Source organism: Bos grunniens, chromosome 3 (genome assembly GCF_055505025.1).
Source record: "Bos grunniens cultivar Pamir isolate PY7600 chromosome 3, Bosgru_T2T1.0, whole genome shotgun sequence".
Taxonomy (NCBI): domain Eukaryota; kingdom Metazoa; phylum Chordata; class Mammalia; order Artiodactyla; family Bovidae; genus Bos; species Bos grunniens.
In genome coordinates this window covers 19,104,635-19,127,381 of record NC_141167.1, presented here as the reverse complement: position 1 = coordinate 19,127,381, position 22,747 = coordinate 19,104,635, and the positions used below count along the sequence as shown (strand labels likewise).

General features: G+C 38.5%; 1 protein-coding gene across 18 annotated transcripts in view; it reads right to left on the bottom strand.

Annotated features, from left to right (window-relative positions):
• ST3GAL3 (ST3 beta-galactoside alpha-2,3-sialyltransferase 3) overlaps positions 1 to 22,747 on the bottom strand; it is a 215,468-nt gene that overhangs the window by 171,668 nt on the left and 21,053 nt on the right. For 15 of the 18 annotated variants that reach the window (XR_015157735.1, XR_015157732.1, XR_015157733.1 and 12 more), the window contains exon 2: positions 14,675 to 14,819. The exons of 2 other annotated variants lie outside the window; for them this stretch is intronic. Coding sequence is in view for 10 of the 16 variants with exons in the window: in XM_086384037.1 (XP_086240163.1) it covers positions 14,675 to 14,789 (115 nt within the window). In the remaining 6 variants the exon portion in view is untranslated. Of the gene's footprint in view, positions 1 to 14,674; positions 14,820 to 14,943; positions 14,963 to 22,747 lie in introns of those variants that run through there. One more of the 18 variants, XM_086384043.1, reaches the window with a different exon arrangement.

The window sequence follows — 22,747 nt, the reverse complement described above, 5'->3', positions numbered from 1 at the left end:
TGTGGAACTCTAAATCGGTATTCCGTTAGGGAACATGTACACCATGCAATATTCAATTGTACCACACAGCTATCACCACTCACGCCCACATGCAGACAAAATTCCTATAATTACCTGAAATACAACCTATTATAGGCATACCTCATTTCACTGCTGTATTTTGCAGCATTGCGCTTTTTTACAAATTGAAGACTAGTGGCAACCTGCATCATCAAGCAAGTCTATGGACACCATTTTTCCAACAGTATTTGCTTACTTCTTGGGGTTGTGTCATATTTTGGCAATGCCTGCAATATTTCAACTTTTTTTCTCCCATTTTTATTACATTTGTTATGGTGACCTGTGATGAGTGATCTTTGATGTTATCATTGTAACTGTTTGGGGTGTCACAGTGCCCATATAAGATGGTGAACGTAATGGACAAATGTTGCGTGTATTCTGACTGCTCCACCGACTGGCCGGTTCTCCTCTCTCCCTCACCTCGGGCTTCCCAGAAACACAACAGCATTGAGATTAAGCCAAGTATTATAATAATAATAATAATACACAATGGCCTCTAAGGGTTCAAGTAAAAAGAAGAATTGCACATCTCTCAGTTTAATCAAAAGCCAGAAATGATTAAGCTTAGTAAGGAAGGCATATCAAAAGCCAAGACAGGCCAAAAGCTTGGCCTCTTTCACTAAACAGCCAAGTTATGGATGTAAAAAAAAAGTTCTTGAAGGAAATTAAAAATGCTAATCCAGTGAACACACAGAATAATAAGAACACAAAACAGCCTTACTACTGATATGGAGAAAGTTTTTTAGTGGTCCGGACAGAAAATCAAACCAGTCATGTTATCTTTAGCAAAAACCTAATCCAGAGCAAAGCACTAAACCTCTTCAAAAGTTCTATCTGCAGAACTTTTTCATCTTTCCCATTGAAACTATGTACCCATTAAACACTGAATCTCCATCCCCCTCCTTTCTCCAGGTCCTGGCAACTGCCATTCTATCTCCTGTCTCTATGAATTTGACTACCCTAGGAACCTCAAGTAATAGAATCATACAACACTGGTCCTTTAGTGACTGCGATATTAAATTTAGCACCATGAATATAAAGTTCATCCATATAGTGTGTGTCAAAATTCCTTTCCTTTTTAAGGTGAAATAATATTCTGTTGTATGTATATACCATATTTTGTTCATCTATTCATCCACTGATGAACACTTGGCTTGCTTCTATCTTTTGAAAATTGTGAATAATTTTGCTATGAACACATATGTACAAATATCTGTTCAAGTCTCTGCTTTCACTTCTTTTTGGTATATGCTAAGCTGCTACTGCTAAGTAGCTTCAGTCGTGTCCGACTCTGTGCGACCCCATAGACAGCAGCCCACTAGGCTCCTCTGTCCCTGGGATTCTCCAGGCAAGAATACTGGACTGGGTTGCCATTTCCTCCTCCAATGCATTTAAGTGAAAAGTGAAAGTGAAGTCGCTCAGTCGCGACCCCATGGACTGCAGCCTACTAGGCTCCTCCATCCATGGCATTTTCCAGGCGAGAGTACTGGACTGGGTTGCCATTGCCTTTTGGTATATACCCAGAAGTAAAATTGCAGGACCATACAGTAATTTAAAATTTTTTCATAAATCATACCATTTTCCATAACAGGTGCACTTAGGAATGCACATAAGAATGCAATTTACATTCCCACCAGCAATGCAATGAGGGTTCCAATTTCTCCACATCACTGCCAATATTTGTTATTTTGTTTTTTGATAATAACCATCCTAATGAGTGTGAAACGATATTTCACTGTAGTTTAGGTCTGCATTTCCCTAATGATTAATGATAGTATGTTTTCATATGTTAATTGGTCATTTAGGTGTATTTCCTTTGCAGAAGTGTCTATGCAGGTCCTTTGACAATTTCTGAATTGGGTTTTTTTTATTTTTTAATTCATTTATTTATTTGTCTCTGCTGGGTCTTAGTTGTGGCAATGTGAACTCTATAATAGAGTCATGAAGGATCTAGTTCCTTGACCAGGGATCAAACCCAGGCCCCTGCATTGGAAGCAGAGAGTCTTAACCACTGGACCACCAGGGAAGTCCCCGAATCATGAGTTGCAGGAGTTTTCTACATATTCTGGATATCAATCTGTTATCAGATATATGATTTGCAAATATTCTCCCCCTTTCCACTGGTTGCCTTTTCATGCTGCTGACACTGTCATTTAAAGCAAAAAAGCTTCAATTTGAAATGCAATTTGTTTTTCTTTTGTTGTCTGTGCCTTTGGTGTCATCCATGACTATTCTTGTTAGGAATTTATCAATTTTCTTAATTTTATCAAATAACCAAATATTGGTTTTCTTAATTTTCCCAATGATTTGTTCTGCTTCACTGATTTCTGTTCATATCTGTATCATTTATTTTCTTCTGCTTGCTCTGGATTAAATTTACCCTTCTTCTTTTAGTCTTTTAAGGTAGAAATGCAGAAGACTGTTTGTAAGACTTTATTTTCTAATGTAGTCATTTAAAGTTAAAAGTTTTCCTCTAAACACTGTTCTTGCTGCACCCAACAAATTTTAATATATAGAATTTCATAATCATTCAGTTTAAAATATTTTCTGTTTTCTCTTATGGTTTCATTTTTAATCTATGAATTACCTAAGAGCTTGTTTAATATGCAAATATTTGAGGAGTCAACAACCTTTTTCTGTAAAGGCCAGAAAATAAATATTCTGACTTTGCAAGCCAGATAGTCTCTGTCACAACTATTCAATGCATGGAGAAAAGGGAACCCATCTAGACTGTTGGTGGGACTGTAAACTGGTACATCCACTGTGGAATACAGTATGAAGTTTCCTTAGAAGACCAAAAATAGAGTTATCATATGATTTTTTGATCCCACTCTTAGGCATATATCCAGATACAACCATAATTTGAAAACACACATGCACCCCAATGTTCATAGCAACACTATTTACAATGGCTAAGACATGGAAGCAACCTAAATGTGCATCAACATATGAATGGATAAAGATGATGTGGTATATTTATACAATAGAATATTTGCCATGAAGAAGAATGAAACGGTGCCATTTGCAGCAACATGGATGGACCTAGAGATGACTGTACTAAATGAAGCCGAAGACAAATATCATATTTTGCTTATACGTGGAAACTGTAAAAAGAACGACAACATGAACTTATACGCAAAATAGAAACAGACTCACAGACACAGAAAACAAACTTATAGTTACCAAAGCGGAAAGGGTAAGGGATAAACTAGGAGTTTGGGATTAACATATGTACACTACAGTATATAACACAGATAAACAACAAGGCCTACTGTATAGCATAGGGAACTATATTCAATATTTAGTAATAACCTATAAGGAAAAAAAATCTGAAACTATGCATGTAGGTATGTATGCATAACTGAATTACTTCGCTGCACACCTGAAACAAACACAACATTGTAAATCCACTATACTTCAATAAAAATAAAAATTTTAAATGTTGCCATTATAGCACAAAAGTAGCAACTGACAATATGTAAATGAATTTATACACAGTTGTGTTCTGATAAAATTTTACAGAAACAGGCAGCCAGCTGGGTTTGGCCTGCAAGTTTTAATTTGCCTGTACCTGTAATTACTGTCTTATTGATTTCTAATTCCATCATAACCACAGAATATACTAAGATTTCAATCTTTTAAAATTTATTGAGACTTATTTTATGGCCTAGCATCAGCCTCAATGAACATGCTGCTTACACTCGAAAAGAATGCATATTCTGCCATTATTGGGTAAAGTGTTCTATAAATTTCAATTAGGTAGAAGTAGTTGATAGTGTTGCTGAGATCTTCTATAGCCTTACAGATTTTCTGACTTGTTTTATTAATTACTGAGTGGGTATTAATATATTTGAACATGATTGTGGATTTGTCCTTTTCTCCCTTTAATCTTATTGGTTGTTGTTCAGTCACTCAGTTGTGTTCTACTCTTTGCAACCCTGTAGACCGCAGCACGTCAGGCTTCCCTGTCCTTCACCATCTACCAGAGTTTTACTCAAACTCATGTCCATTGAGTCAGTGATGCCATCCAACCATCTCATCCTCTGTCATCCACTTCTCCTCCTGCCTTCAATCTTTCCCAGGATCAGAGTCTTCCAATGAGTCTGCTCTTCGCATCAGGTGGCCAAAGTATTGGAGCTTCAACTTCAGCATCAGTCCTTCCAATGAATATTCAGAGTTGATTTCCTTTAGGATTGACTGGTTTGATCTCCTTGCTGCCCAAGGGACTCTCAAGAGTCTTCTCCAACACCACAGTTTGAAGGCATCATTCTTCTGTGCTCAGTCTTTTTTATAGTCCAACTCTCACGTCCATACATGACTACTGGAAAAACCATAGCCTGACTGTACAGACCTTTGTCAGCAAAGTAATGTCTCTGCTTTTTAATATGCTGTCTAGGTTTGTTACTGCTTTTATTAGCTTATTTTACACATACACATTTATATATGTCTTCCTGGTGAATTTCTCCTTTTATCATTAAGTAATGACCCTCTCTCATCTCTCTGTCTTAAAGTATAATTTGCTGAAATTAATATAGCTGTACCAAATGCTTATTGTTTATATATTTTCCATCCTTTTACTTTGAACCCATCTGTGTCTTTAAATTTAATACATATGTCTCATATTAGGACATAGTTAAGATTCTACTTCATTAACCATTCTGATGGTTTCTGCCTTTAGCTGGAGTTTTAATCTGTTCACATTTAAATGTAATGATTTATATAGTAAGGACGAAGTCAACTGTCTTACAATTTGTTTTCCGTTTCTCCCTTCTGTTTTTTTCTTCTTATATTTCTTTTTTCTGGGATTAACTGAAATTTTATAGTGCTCTATTTTATTTCTTCTATTGATTTCTTAGATAAAAACTTCTTTTTATTATTTTTTTTTACTAGTTATTCTACTAGGTAATAAGTAGAACATTGATAGGAATCATACCCCTCACTTATCAAAGTCAATATAATACCTTTCTACATATGACATTTTATATTTACTCTACCCTTTACTTACTTTATACACAACATTCCTATTTCCCATTTCTTGTTTTTCACAAATGTAATAATCTTACAACAGCAAATTCCATTTACTCACCCCCTACTCTTTATGCAAGTGTTGTCCTATCTTTTTATTTCTACACACGTTCACAGCCTCACTTTACAGGGTCTTTATTTTTGCTTTAAGTAATTAGTTGTCTTTTAAGCAAGTTATGAGAAGAAAGGAAAAAAAGTCTCTCATATTTCCCATTATTTATCATTTCCAGTGATCTTCATTTTTTCCTGGGGATCCAACTTTCCATCTGGTATCACTTCCCACTTGCCTGAAGGATATCCTTTAGGATTCTTTTATTACACAGTTCTGCTAGCAACAAATTCTCTTAACTCTTCTCTATTTGAAAATGTCTTTATTTCATCCTCATTTTTGCAGGATATTTTCCTTAGATTAAGAATTCTGGGATGACAAGTTCTTGGTATTTTCTTTCAACATTTAAGGAGCTTTCATTGTGTTCTTTTTGTTTATGGTGAAAAGTCAGTGGAATTTCTTACCCTCATACACAATGTTTCCTTTTCTCTGTCTTTCAAGGTTTTCATTTTTAAATTTCACAAGTTTCTGATGTACCTAGGTTTCCTCTCTCCCCCAATATTTATCCTTATTACAGTTTGCTGAGCTTCCTAGATCAGTTAATTTGTTTCCACCAAATTCAGGAAGTTTTCAGCCATTATTTCTTCAAACTATTTTTTCTGCCCAATTCTTATATTAAAAAATTTTTATATTGTCCCACAGGTCCCAGAGATTCTGTTCATTTTTCTTCAATATTTTTTTTTTCTTTCTGTGGCTCAGATTGGATAATTTCTATTACACTCTCTTCAAGTTCATTGACTTCCTCTGTTTTATCCAGTCTAGTATTAAATGAAAAATTCATTTCTGTTCCTATACTGTTCAGATATCGACTGTGCACTTGGTTCTTTTTCATAGCTTCTATTTATCTGCTAAGACTACTTATTGTTCACTATACTTCTTTTCATTCTTCAGATTATCAATAATAGCTACTTTATCGCCAAGTCCAAAATCTGGGCCAACTTACCCATAGACTTGGAGTTTTTCCTTGAATATGGATTTCATTTTCCTGTTTATATGTCTAGTAACTTACTGAACACTGGACACTGTAGATATTACATGTAGAAACTGAGTATTATTATCTTTCTCTGAAGAGCACTGATTTTTGCTTTAAGAGGCAGTGCAGGGGTCTTCCCTGGTGGTCCAGTGGTTAGGAATCTGCCTGCCAATGCAGGGGACACGGGTTCAATCCCTGGTCCGGGAAGATCCCATATGCTGCGGGGCAACTAAGCCCGTGTGCCACAACTGCTGAGCCCATCCATGCTCTAGAGTCTCTGAGCCACAACTACCGAAGCCAACTACCTAGAGTCTGTGCTCCACGACAAGAGAGGCCCCCACAGTGAGAAGCCCACACAACACATGAAGAGCCCTCACACAGCAACAAAGACCAAGCACAGCCAAAAATGAATGAATGAACAAATCTTAAAGAAAAACAAGAATGGAGGCAGTTCAGGGACTTCCCTGATGGTCCAGAGGTTAAGACTCTGCACTGCCATTGCAGGGGGCACAAGTTCAATCCCTAGTTGGGGAAATGATCCCACATGCCATGCAGTACAGCCCAAAAAAGAAAAAAAAAGTAGTAGTTCAATTACTGCCTGATCACCTTGAACTTATGTAGCCGTGATTTAATGCTGCGTTTAGCATGGATCTGAGGAAAGCCCATGGTGTTTCATGCTTCTGTAACTTAATGGGACTCACCCACTCAAGACTTAGCAATATGCATTTAAGGTTCCTCCGCATCATCTCATGCCTTTGGTAGTTCATTTGTTGTTAGCACTTAATCATATTCCATTGTCTGGATGTACTACAGTTTAGTTATCCATTCAACTACTGAAGGACATCTAGGTTGCTTCCAAGTTTGCTTATGAATAAAACATTATAAACATACAACTTTAGGTTCTGGACACAATATTCATTTGGATAAATACCAAGGAATGTGATTGCTGGAGCATGGAGTATGTTTTGTTTCATAAGAAACTGTTATTTTCCAAAGTAGCTGTACCATTTTAAATTTCCACCTGCAATGAATGAGTTCTCACTGTTCCACAACCTTGCCAGCATTTGGTATTATTAGTGTTCCAGATTTTGGCCATTCTAATAGGTATATAGTGGTATCTCATTGTTATTTTAATTTGCATTTCCCTGATGATACATGATGTAGAGCATTCTTTCATGTTTATTTTCCATCTGTATACATTCTTTGTTGAGGTCTTTGGCTAATTTTTAAACAGAGTTACCTGTGTTCTCACTGTTGAGTTTTAAGAGTTCATATATTTTGAATAAAATCCTTTATCAGATGTGTCCTTTACAAATATTTTATTCCAAACTGTAAATTGTTTTTTCATTCTCTTTACAGAGCAGAAGCTTTTAATTTTAATGAAGTCCAGTTTTTTACTGCTTTCTTTCACAAATTGTGCCTTTCGTGTTGTATCTAAAAGTGAAGTGAAAGTGAAGTCGCTCAGTCATGTCCGACTCTTTGTGACCCCATGGACTGTAGCCTACCAGGCTCCTCCCTCCATGGGATTGTCCAGGCAAGAGTACTGGAGTGGGTTGCCATTTTCCTTCTCCAGGGGATCTTCCCCACCCAGGGATCGAACCCAGGTCTCCCGCATTCCAGGCGGATGCTTTAACCTCTAAGCCACCAGGGTATCTAAAAAGTCATCACCAAATCCAAGGTCATGTAGGTTTTCTCCTCTATCTTCCAAAAATTTTAAAGTTTTATGTTTTACATTTAGATCTGTGGGGTGATCCATTTTGAGTTAATTTTTGTAAAAGATATAATGTCTATCTAGATTTTTTTTTTGGGGGGGGGGGATATGGATGTCCAGTTGTTCCAGCTCCAATTTGTTAAAACAACTATCTTTTCTCCATTATATTGCTTTTGCTCCTTTATCAACTGACTACATGTGGGTCTATTTCTGGGCTCTCTATCAATGTTCCACTGCTCTATTTGTCTAATCTTCTGCCAACACTACACTATCTTGATCACTGTAGCTTTATAATAAGTCTTAAAGTCAGGTCACACACTAGTAAAGTAATGCTTAAAATTCTCCAAGCCAGGCTTCAGCAATACATGAACTGTGAACTTCCAGATGTTCAAGCTGGTTTTAAAAAAGGCAGAGGAACCAGAGATCAAATTGCCACCATCTGCTGGATCATCAAAAAAGCAAGAGTTCCAGAAAAACATCTACTTCTGCTTTATTGACTATGCCAAAGCCTTTGACTGTGTGGATCACAATAAACTCTGGAAAATTATGAAAGAGATGGGAATACCAGACCACCTGACCTGCCTCCTGAGAAATCTGTATGCAGGTCAAGAAGCAACAGTTAGAACTGGATGTGGAACAACAGACTGGTTCCAAATAGGAAAAGGAATATGTCAAGGCTGTATATTGTCACCCTACTTATTTAACTTATATGCAGAGTATATCATGAGAAACCCTGGGCTGGATGAAGCACAAGCTGGAATCAAGATTGCTGGGAGAAATATCAATAACCTCAGATATGCAGATGACACCACCCTTATGGCAAGAAGTGAAGAAGAACTAAGGAGCCCTGGATTAAAGTGAAAGAGGAGAGTGAAAAAGTTGGCTTAAAGCTCAACATTCAGAAAACGAAGATCATGGCATCTGGTCCCATCACTTCATGGCAGATAGATGGGGAAACAATGGAAACAGTGTCAGACTTTATTTTTTGGGCTCCAAAATTAGTGCAGATGGTGACTGCAGCCAAGAAATTAAAAGACGTTTGCTTACTCCTTGGAAGGAAAGTTATGACCAACCTAGATAGCATATTAAAAAGCAGAGACATTACTTTGCCAACAAAGGTCCTTCTAGTCAAGGCTACGGTTTTTCCAGTGGTCATGTATGGATGTGAGAGTTGGACTATAAAGAAAGCTGAGCACTGAAGAATTGATGCTTTTGAACTGTGGTGTTGGAGAAGACTCTTGAGAGTCCCTTAGACTGCAAGGAGATCCAACTAGTCCATCCTAAAGGAGATCAGTCCTGGGTGTTCATTGGAAAGACTGATGTTGAAGATGAAACTCCAATACTTTGGCCACCTGATGCGAAGAGCTGACTCATTTGAAAAGACCATTTGAAAAGATGCTGGGAAAGATTGAGGGCAGGAGAAGAAGGGGATGACAGAGGATAAGATGGTTGGATGGCATCACCAACTCAGTGGACATGAGTTTGAGTAAATTCTGGGAGTTGGTGATGGACAGGGAGGCCTGGCATGCTGCAGTTCATAGGGTCACAAAGAGTCAGACACAACTGAGCGACTGAACTGAACTGAAGGTGGAAACTTAGATAATTGATTTTAGATCTTTCTTCTTTTCTAATATATGTTTCAACACTATAAATTTCCCTCTGATCTTGCTATATCCCACTTTTTTTTTTATCAGTTTGGCTATCATTTCATTCAGTTAAAAATATTCTTTAAAATCTCATATATTTATTTTTTGACCCATGTTGTACTTAGAAGTATACAGTTTAATTTTCATGTATTTGGGGATTTTCTAGTTATCTTTGTTTCACTGATTTCTAGTTTAGTTCTTTTGTGGTCTGAAAGAACACATTGTATGATTTCTATTCTTATAAATTTGTTAAGATGTTTATGGAAAAAGAATGAGATACTGCCATCTGTAGTAAAATGATGGACCTAGAGATTGTCACACTAAGTGAAGTAAGTCAGAGAAAGACAAATAGCCTATGATATCACTTATTTGTGGGATCTAAAATATCATACAAATGAACTTATTGACAAAACAGAAACAGGCTCATAGATATAGAAAATAAACTTTTGGTTATCAAAGGTAAAAGATGAGGGGATAAATTAAGAGATTGGGATTAACATATATACACTACCATACATAAAACAGATAACTAGTAAGGCCCTGCTGTGAGCACAGGGAACTCTACTCAATGATCTGCAATAACCTATATGGAAAAAGAATCTAAAAAAGAATGGATATATGTATAACTGATTCACTTTGCTGGATACCTGAAACTAACATAACATTGTTAATCCACTATATCCAAGAATAAACAAAAAAAATACAATACAAATGAACTTACCAACAAAACAGAAACAGACTCACAGACATGGAAAACAAATTTACGGTTACCAAAAGGGAAAAGGGGGAGAGGGTTAAATTAGGAGTTTGATATTAGCAAATACAAAGTATTATACATAAAATAAACAACAAGGTCCTCCCTATATAGCATAGAGAACTATATTCAATATTATGGAATAAAATATAATGGAATATATATGTATATTTGTGTATATATACGTATATAAATTGAATCGCTTTGCTATATGCTAGAAATGAACATAACATTGCCAAATTAGCTATACTTGAAGGGGGAAAAAAAAGATGTGTTTTACGGCCCAGAACATGGTCTATCTTGAATGTTGCATGTGAACTTGAGAAGAAATGCATATCCTGTTGTTGCCAGGTGAAGTAGTCTATAGGCATCAATTATAGCCAATTGATTGATGGTGTGATTGAATTCAATTAGGTTCTTACATATTTCCTGCCTGCTGGATCTGTTCATTTTTGACAAAGTGGTATTGAAGTCTCCAACTATGATAGTATTCATCTACTACTCTTTGCAATTTTACTGATTTTTGCCTCACAGTTTGAGGCTCTATTAGGTGCATACACATTGAGAATTTTTATGCCTTGTCAGAGAACCAACCCCTTTATCATCATGTCGTGCCTTCTTTATCAGTGATAACTTTCCTTGTTTTGAAGCCTGCTTTGTCTGAAATTAACACATCTACTCCTACCTGTTTTGACTAGTGTTAGCACCGTATATTTTTCTCCATTTACTTTTAATTTATATGTGTCTTTATAATTAAAATGGGTTTCTTGCAGACAACAGGCAGTCGGGTCTTGTTTGTTTGGGCCAATCTCTGTCTTATAATTGGTGCATTTAGACCACTGATATTCAAAGTGACTACCAATATATTTGGAGTAATACCATATTCATTACAGTTTTCTATTTGCTGTCCTCATTTTTTGTTCTTATTTTTATCCTCTACTCTTTTTATGCTTTTTATGGTTTTAATCGAGCAATTTATGATTCTATTTTCTTTCCTTTTTTAGCATACAGGTTCTACTTTTTAAACTTTTTTTTAGTGGTTCTCTCCAGATGCGGTGGCAATGGTCTGCCCTGCGTGCTCTTCTCTCTTACAGAGCCAAGAGGAGTTGACTTTTCGTCTGTTCAGTGTTTCACTTGTTGTTAGTCAGAGTGGCAACCTCCAAGCCCCTTAACATGCAGAACGGGAAACCTCAAGCTACAGAACTTCTAAAAACACATTGATAACTAGGACCAATCTCACACAGCAAACCTTTAGATTGAGCACCTGACCCAAGCCCTGGCAATCTGACTAAGCACTGGCCACATGCAGCTCTAAACTGCTCAAGAGAGAACAGTTTGCATCTTTCTATTAATACCACATGCCTTGGGATTAATTCTTAAAATTTCCTAGCAGGAAGGAATTCCATGCTCTAACATGGCATTTCACACAGACCTCTCTTTTAGAATATGACACATTATAGTAGTTGATTTATTTCTTTCTCATGTTATAGGCTGAGAGCATAAAGTCTACCTTCATCTTATATGCAGTTTACATAGAACAGTTTGGACCATAATAAGAACATATTGCTTACTGAATAAATCAGTTGATAATAAAAAACTCTTGACTCCCCGTCTTTCCCCCAACGTGATGGAATCCTAATATGTAACCTTGGTTAAGTCATAAATGAATAAAAATTAAGGAAAATAATGCCAAAGACATTTATTTTTCAAGCTTGGTAGTGCCCTCTAAGCTCCACAGATGAGAGACAAACTCTTGATCACTGAGCCTCTTTGAAGCCTCAGTTTCTACATCTGTAAAAGAGGATAATAATAATCAATGTAAACTATGAGGTTATGAATATAAAGCTCTCATTACGATACATACAGTAGACACTCAACAAATTATTATTTTCATTTCATTATTATTAGCAGCAGCATCAATACTGTCAAACCATCACTTACAATTCAGTACACAGTAGCCATTTGCTTTAGAAACTCCTTCAGCTTGACCTTGTTGACTGAGTAAAGGTTACAAGGTAAAAGATAACCCCTGAGTTGGTAAGACATTAGGGTTGATCACATTACTCCATCCTCTGATATTACAGCACAGAAACAACATGCTATAGTAAGGAGGTCTAAAAAACCCATTCGAGGTCAAATATCTGAAAGGCGTGAGAGAATAACAGAAAAGATGTGGATAGTGGGTAGTCAGCTAATAACTAACTCAAAGCAGATGGTAACTGTTAACAAACTATGGAACCTACAGCACAAGAACAGCAACTGTCACCTCCAACCTAATAAACCCCTTGTCGCCTGGAGGACTTTCTTTCTCTTCTTATTTTCCTCCCCTTTTCTTTCTTCACCTCTATCCTGACACTCTATGATTTCTTCTCTGAGTCTCTCTGTTCTTTCTTTTTACCAATTGAAATACAGAATTAATTTATACTCTTAATATTTACTATACTTTTCAGTAAAATAATGAAAATATGTTTAAAGAAAGAAAATCAGGACTCAATTCCAGTTCTAATAATTAGCTATGTAACTTGGGTAAATTAAACTAAACACTTTAGTTTGCTCAAATGGAAAATAGAGATAATAATAGCCTCTTCACATGGTTATAGTAAGAAGTAAATTAAATTTGTAAATTATCTAGCCTAAAACCTGACACACAATAGGTCTTCCATAAAGTTAATGTCCTTCTCAATTTCTCTAGAAAAAAATCATCTAATCCTTGGCTATGTCTTCCACAGTACCTCTTAACAGAGAAGGAAAGCCTCCCATTCCTTGTACATATTCCCATCATTTTTATGAATATAAATGAACCCAACCATTACAGATATGGACAATGCTGCTAACTACAGAATTTCACACTGCATTGATATAAACTCCGGAGAAGGCAATGGCACCCCACTCCAGTACTCTTGCCTGGAAAATCCCATGGACGGAGGAGCCTGGGAGGCTGCAGTCCATGGGGTCGCTAGGAGTCGGACACGACTGAGCGACTTCACTTTCACTTTTCACTTTCCTGCATTGGAGAAGGAAATGGCAACCCACTCCAGTGTTCTTGCCTGGAGAATCCCAGGGACAGGGGAGCCTGGTCGGCTGCCGTCTCTGGGGTCGCAGAGAGTCGGACACGACTGAAGCAACTTAGCAGAAGCAGATATAAACTCTCCTTACTCTGGGTCCTCTCCTTGATCTTAAAGATAAGTTGGAACAGAAAAATTTAAATAGAAACACAAAGTAAGTAATGATAATTATAAACTATGCATTTAAGAGGCACTTAAACATTACTCATAAAACAATAATATGAAAAGTATAACACTATGCTTTTAAAACTGGCTTAAAGCTGCTTCAGTACTTTGGACCTTGTGAGAAAATTATGAACAACCTCACAGGAACAGTTCCCACATTAAGGAGTCAATACAGTAGCAGGCCAATTGCCAGCTGCCTCTTCCAACTCATTCTAACTCAGTTAACCTCTGAGCTAGAGACTGACTCTACTCTCAAGTGAATTCCACACTGGTATCCAATAAGTGTTTGTAAAAATAGAACTATCCTAGAGAAAAGACATTAGGAATCAGAACAGACTACCCAAACTTTACTGCAGCCAGTTCAGACAGCCACGAGACAAAAGAAGCAAAAGGAAAACCACGTGTGGCCACCATGTGGCACCTGAAAGACAGCCAAGAAGGCACTGTTCCGAGGCTGGTGCGGCTCAGTGCAATTCTTCAACTGCAAACCCCAAACCACAATGCAGGCGACACTGAGTGAACCAGAAGCAAGCTGGTGTTGGGGAGGCGGGTCAGAAAGCCATACGGAAAAAAGTATAACCCATGAAATGACTGCCACGGGAGAAAGGGCTAGGAGCTACTGGGTAGGGGGAAAAGCCATTATTCTATTCAGGTACAAGTTCAGTACCAACAAGGGCTAAAAAGATGAAGTAGACAAAAGTTCTTTAGGGAAAATAAAACAAAGAGAGTGTTAAATTAAAAGCTGAAAATCCAAGGAAAGGGTAAAGATGCATGCTTTAAGGGCATTAGAAAACCAACTTCAACAGCAAGCCCCAAGATGATAACTGGCAAATGGGAGTGGTAGTAAAGTATAATAATTTGAAAGAACAACATTGGAGTACCAGAAGTACTGGTATGGTTTGGAATTTTATTGAAGATAAAACAGCATATTTTCCTTAAGTTCATAAAAAGATTTGCCATGGCATGCAGTTTTTATAAAACATCAAAGTTCTCACCCTAGAGCAACAAAAGTGGTGGATGGTTTCTGAGCCTAAGTTCCAGGAAGCTCAGTTTACTCTCAGTGCTCATCTCTGAAGAATCTGAGAGCATTGCAGCCACGGGAAAGCCCCATAACTGATCCACAGCAGGCTTTTTCTGAGGGTAGGCTAGAGTGCGACCATACTTACTGGAGTCCTCCCACTGGAGTAAATGTAGCTTCCATGCAGAATAATACAAAAATCCCAGTACCAGAAAAAGGCAGAGGGCTAGCAGCAGATTGCGAACAAATATCAACAGTCCCATCTTCACATGATCTACAATTTCCTACATGACCTAAAAAAAAAAACACAACAACAAAGAAAAACAATTTAGGTCTTAACTGATAAAGCAATCATCTTACTGATATACTCTACCTTAGAATAAGTATTTATAGGACAATTTCCAAATGAAGAACAACCTGGAATTATCACTGATTGATGACGTGGCATCCTCCGACCTGCTCAAGCCTGGCTCAAAGGACAGCTTCACCATCACTCAGCATCCAAGCCAGCTGTCACCCTCGTGTCTCTCTTCTCGCTCACTCCTAACACCAAATCAGTGACCAAACTGGCAATTCCAACCTCGCAAGTAAATCTCAAATCATACCTGCTTCCCACCGTTGCCCACCTAAGCCCTGACACCACCATATTCCCACAACACAAGTTGCCCTGCCTCCAAATCTGCGTCTCCCTAATCCATTTTCCACACAACACAAAGGGCAGTCTATTAATAACACAAAATTTAACCCTACTTCCTGGCGTAAACCCCTTTGCGCTAGTGTTCTACTGCTGCTCTAGCAAATTACCACAAACTCAGCAGCCTGAAGCCACTCAAATTTATTATCTCAGAGCTCTAAAAGCGGCAAGTCCAGGTGCAGCATGGCTCAGCAGGGCCCTCTGCATAGGCTATCCCAAGACCAAAACCAGAGGCGCGGGAGGGCTGCATTCCTTTCTGCAGACTCTGGGGATGAGCACGCTTCCAAGCTGCTCCAGGCTAAATTCGGTTCCTTACAGCTGTAGGGCCCCACTACCTTGCTGGTTATCAGACAGTCTGCTTTAGTGTTCCTCTTCAGATTTTCCATGTGATACCCTTCAGTCACGGTGGGTTAGGTTCCTCTTGCACTGATCTCTCCAACTTCCCCTTTAACCACATCTTGCTTCTGTTTCCAGGCAGAGGAACCTCCTTGCTTTTCAGGTTCATGTGATTAGACAGGGCCCACGTGAATAATCTAGGGCAGCCTCCCTATTTAAAGTCTGAAGCTTTAATTTCATGCGCAAAGACCCGTCTGCCATGTAAAGTAACATATGTACAGATTTCAGGGATTAGTGTGTGGACAGCTTTGGTTGTTTTTCCTCATTGTTGTTGTTTTGGGTTTTGATTGTTTTTTTCTTACAGTGCTATGTGGCTTGTGGTATCTTAGTTCCCCAACCAGGGATCAAACCTGGGCCCCTTGCAGTGGAAGTGAGGAGTCCTAAACACTGGACTGCCAGTCAATTCCCACGTGTGGACATCTTGGAGGGACCATTCTCCTTAACACACCCTTCATTAAATTCTCAGTTCCGATAAGACAAAGTAATTGCTCCTCAGGAGTCTAGCAGCTTCTGACTGCACCCCTATTTACTCTCCAACCACCCCTTGCTCCTCCCAACCTCACTTGCGCCCTATGCTCTAGCCCCTCTTCTTTCTATTCATTGAACAGTTCTTGTTGTTACTCTCCTCAAGGTCTGTCTGGAATTTATTCTCTACCACCCTGCTATTGCACCTGCTGCACATTCTTTGATACTTACCTTAAATGTAACCTCAGTCAAGATGACTTCCTAGGATCACTCTTCCCTACCCCTACTAAGATATCTAAGACATGAAATAATCTATGAGAAATACTATAAATATTATATCCTATATATAAACATTATACATGAAGTGATAAAAAGTTAGCATCTTCAGACTATATAATCATCCACCTAAAAAAGCCAAGAGACTCAACTGAAAAACCGTTAGAACTAATAGAAAATTGAATAAAGTAGGTGATTATATGATTTACTTACAAAATCCAACAGCTTCTTAAAAACTATACCAGCAATAATCAATTTAAAAAATGTAAGGGGAGAAAATTCCACTCATGATATGGCAACAAAATCTACAAAATACCTAAAAATAAACTTCAGAAGAAATGAACAAGATTTTCACCAAAGGACATAAAAGATCCAAATAAATAAACAGACAGGTTTCCAAGTGACAAAATTCAAAAATGGAAACATGTCAGTTCTCCTGAAATGTCAGTTCTCTATAAATTTAGTCTAAAGCCAGTCAAAATCCATGTTTTTGTGTTTTTTTTTAACTTAGATCTAACAATCTGAGGGCTTCCCAGGTGGCACATTGGTAAAAGAATCCACTTGCCAATAGAGGAGATGCAAGAGACTCGGGTCCAATCCCAGGGTTGAAAAGATCCCCTGGAGGAGGAAACCCTCCAGTACTCTTGCCTGGAGAATCCCATGGATGGAGGAGCCTGGCGGGCTACAGTCCATGGGGTTGCCAAGAGTCGGACACGACTGAGCAACTGAGCACACACTCACACCAAGTTAATCTGAAGAGTTCATACCCAAGAAGAGTGAAGAAACTTTTTGATGAAATGAAGATTTGCCTTACCATATTAAAACCAACTCAAAGCTATAATTATTAAGCTGGATGGGTACTGGCACAAGAAAAGACAAATAGATCAATGGAACAGAACAGAGTCTAGAAATGAGCTGTCTCAATAAAGAGACACATACAGACATGGATACATACACACATATATAACTGAATTTATCCATATATTTGAATTTACAATAGGCATGTAAGGTTTTTAAAAAGATACGAAGGATACATAGCTAACTGTTGATGTAGTTACCTCTAAGAAATAGTATAGGACAATGAAAAGTACTTTTCCCTTCATACACTTTGAAATAAATTTGTTATAGGTCACAAGTATTGCCTCTATAATTTTGAAAATTTAAAAAATCAGACATATGGGACTTCCCTGGTGATCCAGTGGTTAAGACTTCGCCTTCCAATGCAGGCGGAGCAGGTTCAATCCCTGGTAGGTGAGCTAAGATCCCACATGCCCTTCAGCCAAAAAAGAAAACTTAAAAAAACAGAAGGAATACTGCAACAAATTCTATAAAGACTTTAAGAAAATTAAAAAATAAAAGTCAAACATAAACAAATGGGACCTAATCAAACTTATAAGCTTTGGCATAGCAAAGGAAACCATAAACAAAACAAAACGACAACCTACAGACTGGGAGAAAATACTTGCAAACAATGTGACTGACAAAGGCTTAATTTCCAAAACACACAAACAGCTCATATAACTCAGTAATGAAAAAAAAAAGTGAATAAACAAACCAATTAAAAATGGGCAGAAGACTTAAATAGACAGTTCTCCAAAGAATACATCAGATCAGATCAGATCAGTCGCTCAGTCGTGTCCAACTCTTTGCGACCCCATGAATCGCAGCACGCCAGGCCTCCCTGTCCATCACCAACTCCCAGAGTTCACTCAGACTCATGTCCATCGAGTCAGTGATGCCATCCCACCATCTCATCCTCTGTCGTCCCCTTCTCCTCTTGCCTCCAATCCCTCCCAGCATCAGAGTCTTTTCCAATGAGTCAACTCTTTGCATGAGGTGGCCAAAGTACTGGAGTTTCAGCTTCAGCATCATTCCTTCCACAGAAATCCCACATACCTATAGTCAATAGGCACATGAAAAGATGATCAACACTGCTGACTATCAGAGGCATACAAATCAAAATGTCATTGAGGTAACAACTCACATTGGTCAGAATGGCCATCATGAAAAAAATCTACAAATAACAAATGCTGGAGAGGGTGTGGAGAAAAGGGAACCCTCCAACACTGGTAGTAGGAAATGTAAGTTCGTATAGCCACTACAGAAAACAGTCGGAAGGTTCCTCAAAAAAATAAAAATCGAGTTGTCATATTTTCTAGTGATAGCACTCGTGGGCATATAACTGGAGAAAACTCTTAATTCAAAGATACATGCACCCTGATGTTCATAACAGCACTTTTCACAATGTCCGCTGACAGATGAATGGACAAAGAAGAGGTGGTGTCTATATACACAATGGAGGACTACTGAGCCATAAAAAGAATGAAGTAATGTCATCTGCAACCAGATGGACGGACCTAGAGATGATCAAACTAAGAAAGAGAAAGACAAACACCATGACATCATTACATGTGGAGTCTAAAGTGCATGACACAAATGAACTTATGTGCAAAACAGAAACAGGTTCTCAGACAGAATACAAAGTCATGGTTACGCAAGGGGAAGGGGCGGGGAAGGACAAACCGGGGCTTTGGGATGAACAAGTACAGGCTACTATATATAAAATAGATAAATGTCCTACTATATATAGCCCAGGGAACTCTATTCAGTACCCTAATAAACCATAATGGAAATGAATATGTAAAATAATATATGTATACATACACATATATTACTTTACTGTACATCAGAAACTAATATTATAAATCAAGTACACTTCAACTAAAAAAAAAAAAAAAAAAAACAAATTCAGTTCAGTTCAGTTGCTCAGTCATGTCTGACTCTTTGCAACCCCATGGACTGCAGCACACCAGGCCTCCCTGTCTATCACCAACTCCCAGAGTTTACTCAAACTCATGTCCATTGAGTCAGTGATGCCATCCAACCATCTCATCCTCTGTCGTCCCCTTCTCCTCCTGCCTTCAATCTTTCCCAGCATCAGGGTCTTTTCAAATGAGTCAGTTCTTCGCATCAGGTGGCCAAAGTATTGGAGTTTCAGCTTCAACATCAGTCCTTCCAATGAATATTCAGGACTGACTTCCTTTAGGACGGACTGGTTGGATCTCCTTGCTGTCCAAGGGACTCTCAAGAGTCTTCTTCAACACCACAGTTCAAAAACATCAATTCTTCAGTGCTCTGCTTTCTTTATAGTCCAACTCTCACATCCATACATGACTACTGGAAAAACCAAAGCTTTGACGAGAGGGACCTTTGTTGGCAAAGCAACGTCTCTGCTTTTTAATATGCTGTCTAGGTTGGTCATGTCTTCCTTGGTGGCTTACATAGTAAAGCACCTGCCTGCAATGCAGGAGACCTGGGTTCAATCCCTGGGTTGGGAAGATCCCCTGGAGAAGGAAATGGCAACCCACTCTAGTACTCTTGCCTGGAAAACCCCATGGATGAAGGAGCCTGGTAGGCTACAGTCCATGGGGTTGCAAAGAGTCAGACATGACTGAGCAACTTCACACAAGGTTGGTCACAACCTTTCTTCCAAGAAGCAAGCGTCTTTTAATTTCATGGCTGCAGTCACCATCTGCACTAATTTTGGAGCCCCAAAAATAAAGTCTGTCACTGTTTCCATTGTTTCCCCATCTATCTGCCATGAAGTGATGGGACCAGATGCCATGATCTTAGTTTTCTGAATGTTGAGCTTTAAGCCAACTTTTTCACTCTCCTCTTTCACTTTCCTCAAAAGGCTCTTTATTTCCTCTTCACTTTCTGCCATAAGGGTGGTGTCATCTGTATATCTGAGGTTATTGGTATTTCTCCCAGCAATCTTGATTCCAGCTTGTGCTTCCTCCAGCCCAGCGTTTCTCATGATGTACTCTGCATAGAAGTTAAACAAGCAGGGTGACAATATACAGCCTTGACGTACTCCTTTCCCTATTTGGAACCAGTCTATTGTTCCATGTCCAGTTCTAACTGTTGCTTCCTGACCTGCGTACAGATTTCTCAGGAGGCAGGTCAGGTGGTCTGGTATTCCCATCTCTTTCAGAATTTTCCAGTTTGTTGTGATCCACATAGTCAAAGGCTTTGGCATAGTCAATAAAGCAGAAGTAGATGTTTTTCTGGAACTCTCTTGCCTTTTTGATGATCTAACGGATGGTGGCAATTTGACCTCTGGATCCTCTGCCTTTTCTAAATCCAGCTTGAACATCTGGAAATTCATAGTTCATGTACTGTTGAAGCCTGGTTTGGAGAATTTTGAGCATCACTTTGCCAGCATATGAGATGAGTGCAATTGTGCGGTAGTTTGAACATTCTTTGGCATTGCCTTTGGGACTGGAATGAAAACTGACCTTTTCCAGTCCTGTGGCCACTGCTGAGTGGCCACTTGCTGGCATATTGAGTGCAGCACTTTCACAGCATCATCTTTTAGGATTTGAAATCGCTCAACTGGAATTCCATCACCTCCACTAGCTTTGTTTGTAGTGATGCTTGCTAAGGCCCACTTGACTTCGCATTCCAGGATATCTGGCTCTAGGTGAGTAATCACACCATCGTGATTACAATACATTATAAAAATATAAATTGGTATACTCTTTGAGGAGCAATGTGGAAGTACAGGTATCCCCTGTTTTTTGACAGTTCAATTTACACCACTTTGCTTCCATGAAACCTATGTCATTATCTGTTTTTACTAAATGAAAGAAATTCAGAGATCTTCACTTTTATGAAGAGATGCAAAGAGCTTTCAGTATCTTTTGCACCTAGCAGTTGTAGAGGCAGCAAGCACCCAGAGCAGTGAGCGTGGCACCGCCAACTTCCTTTCCCAGTAACTATACTCAGCATCTCCGCAACAAGCCAACATGGCTTTGAAATCTTTTTATGAGCATCTGAACTTCATCTTGATTTATTTTGTGCAACTCTTAGCAAGATGTGTCCTAAGGTTTCAGAAAGGCCTAAGAGAACTTGTAAGAGTGTCATGCTCAGCATAAAAATGAACATAATTAAGCATTTAAACTGTAGTGAACCAAATAAAAATGCATTTGCACTGAACTTGCCTGTGTCCACCATTCAAACTGTTTACACTCTGAAAGAATACTGAATGCTGAAAAAGTTACTATTGGTTCTGCTAGTAGAGAAAGTGTTCTCTTTCAATTGGCATCCAGTAACGTTACGACAAATTGGAAAGTCTACTGCTTGAGTGGATTGATGCATGTACAAAGCATGTTCCTTCATTAACTTATCTTATATTTAAGGAGATATCAGTCTTTTCAAAAAGATGAAACAGAAAGCTCTGGATGGGGAATTCCCTGGTCGTCCAGACGTTAAAACTCTCATGACCAATAGCCTGGGTTCAATCCCTGGTCAAAGAACTTTTAGTTTTAACGCCACAAGCCATACAGTGCAGCCAAAAAAAAAAAAAAAAAAGAATTAGAAAGAAAGAAAGGAAGCACTAGACAATGGTGATGATAGTGTTACAAGAGTAAAATTTAAAGGCACCTATGGATGGTTGCATTGGTTTCTGAGGTGAGGGCAGCTTCATAGCTTAAAGGTTACTTGTAAGAGTGCTTTGGCTGATACTGGAGCTGCTGAAAAGCTCCCAGAAGAACAGAAAAAAGTAATTACAGAAAGTGGCTATTCACATAAGCATTTGATTACAGCAAAATTGTAATTTACTGGGAAAAAAAATACTGAGCAAGACGTTTATTTCAAGAGAAGAAAAGCAAGCTGAGGGACACAAGGCGTCAAAGGAGAGGTTTACCCTAGTGCCTACTATTGACACCACTGGTGACGGCTGTCCTAAGGCCTCAACTAATGTACCACTCAGGAAATCTGAGGGCGTTCAAGGCATTGGTAAGAATACACTTCCCATTATGTTTCATTCACATCCAAGTAGTTGGAATATCCAAGTGATTTTTTTTCTGAGTACATGACTGGGTATGTTAGTCCTTCTGATGAAAAATACTGCTGAGAAAATAACCTCAATAACAGGTGTCTCGTGATTATGGATAATTCTGCTGCTCTCCACCTGGTATTACCAGGTATAGCAGTAGCATTCATGGTGTGTTCCTACCACCAAATATGACACTGTTGCTGCAACTGTGTGACTAAGGCCTTGGAGCCACAATTGAGGCTTATTATATGCAAAAAGCGTGATGCATCTTATTACGTGCCACTGAAAGAGAAGAAAACTCCAAAGCATCTTTATGAGAGATTGGAAAGACTAAAATATAAAGTGGGCAATTGCTAGATTCAGATATAGAGACTAAACAAGTGGTTCCCAGTGGGGAAAGGGAAGCAGGGAGGGGCCGTACAGGGATAGGGAAAACAAAAGGTTATTATGGGATTATATGAAACCTTGTGTGTGAAACTTTTGAAAACCGAAAAGCGCTACAGAATTTAAAGAATATTTCATTCAATAAAAAATACAAATAAGCAAAACAC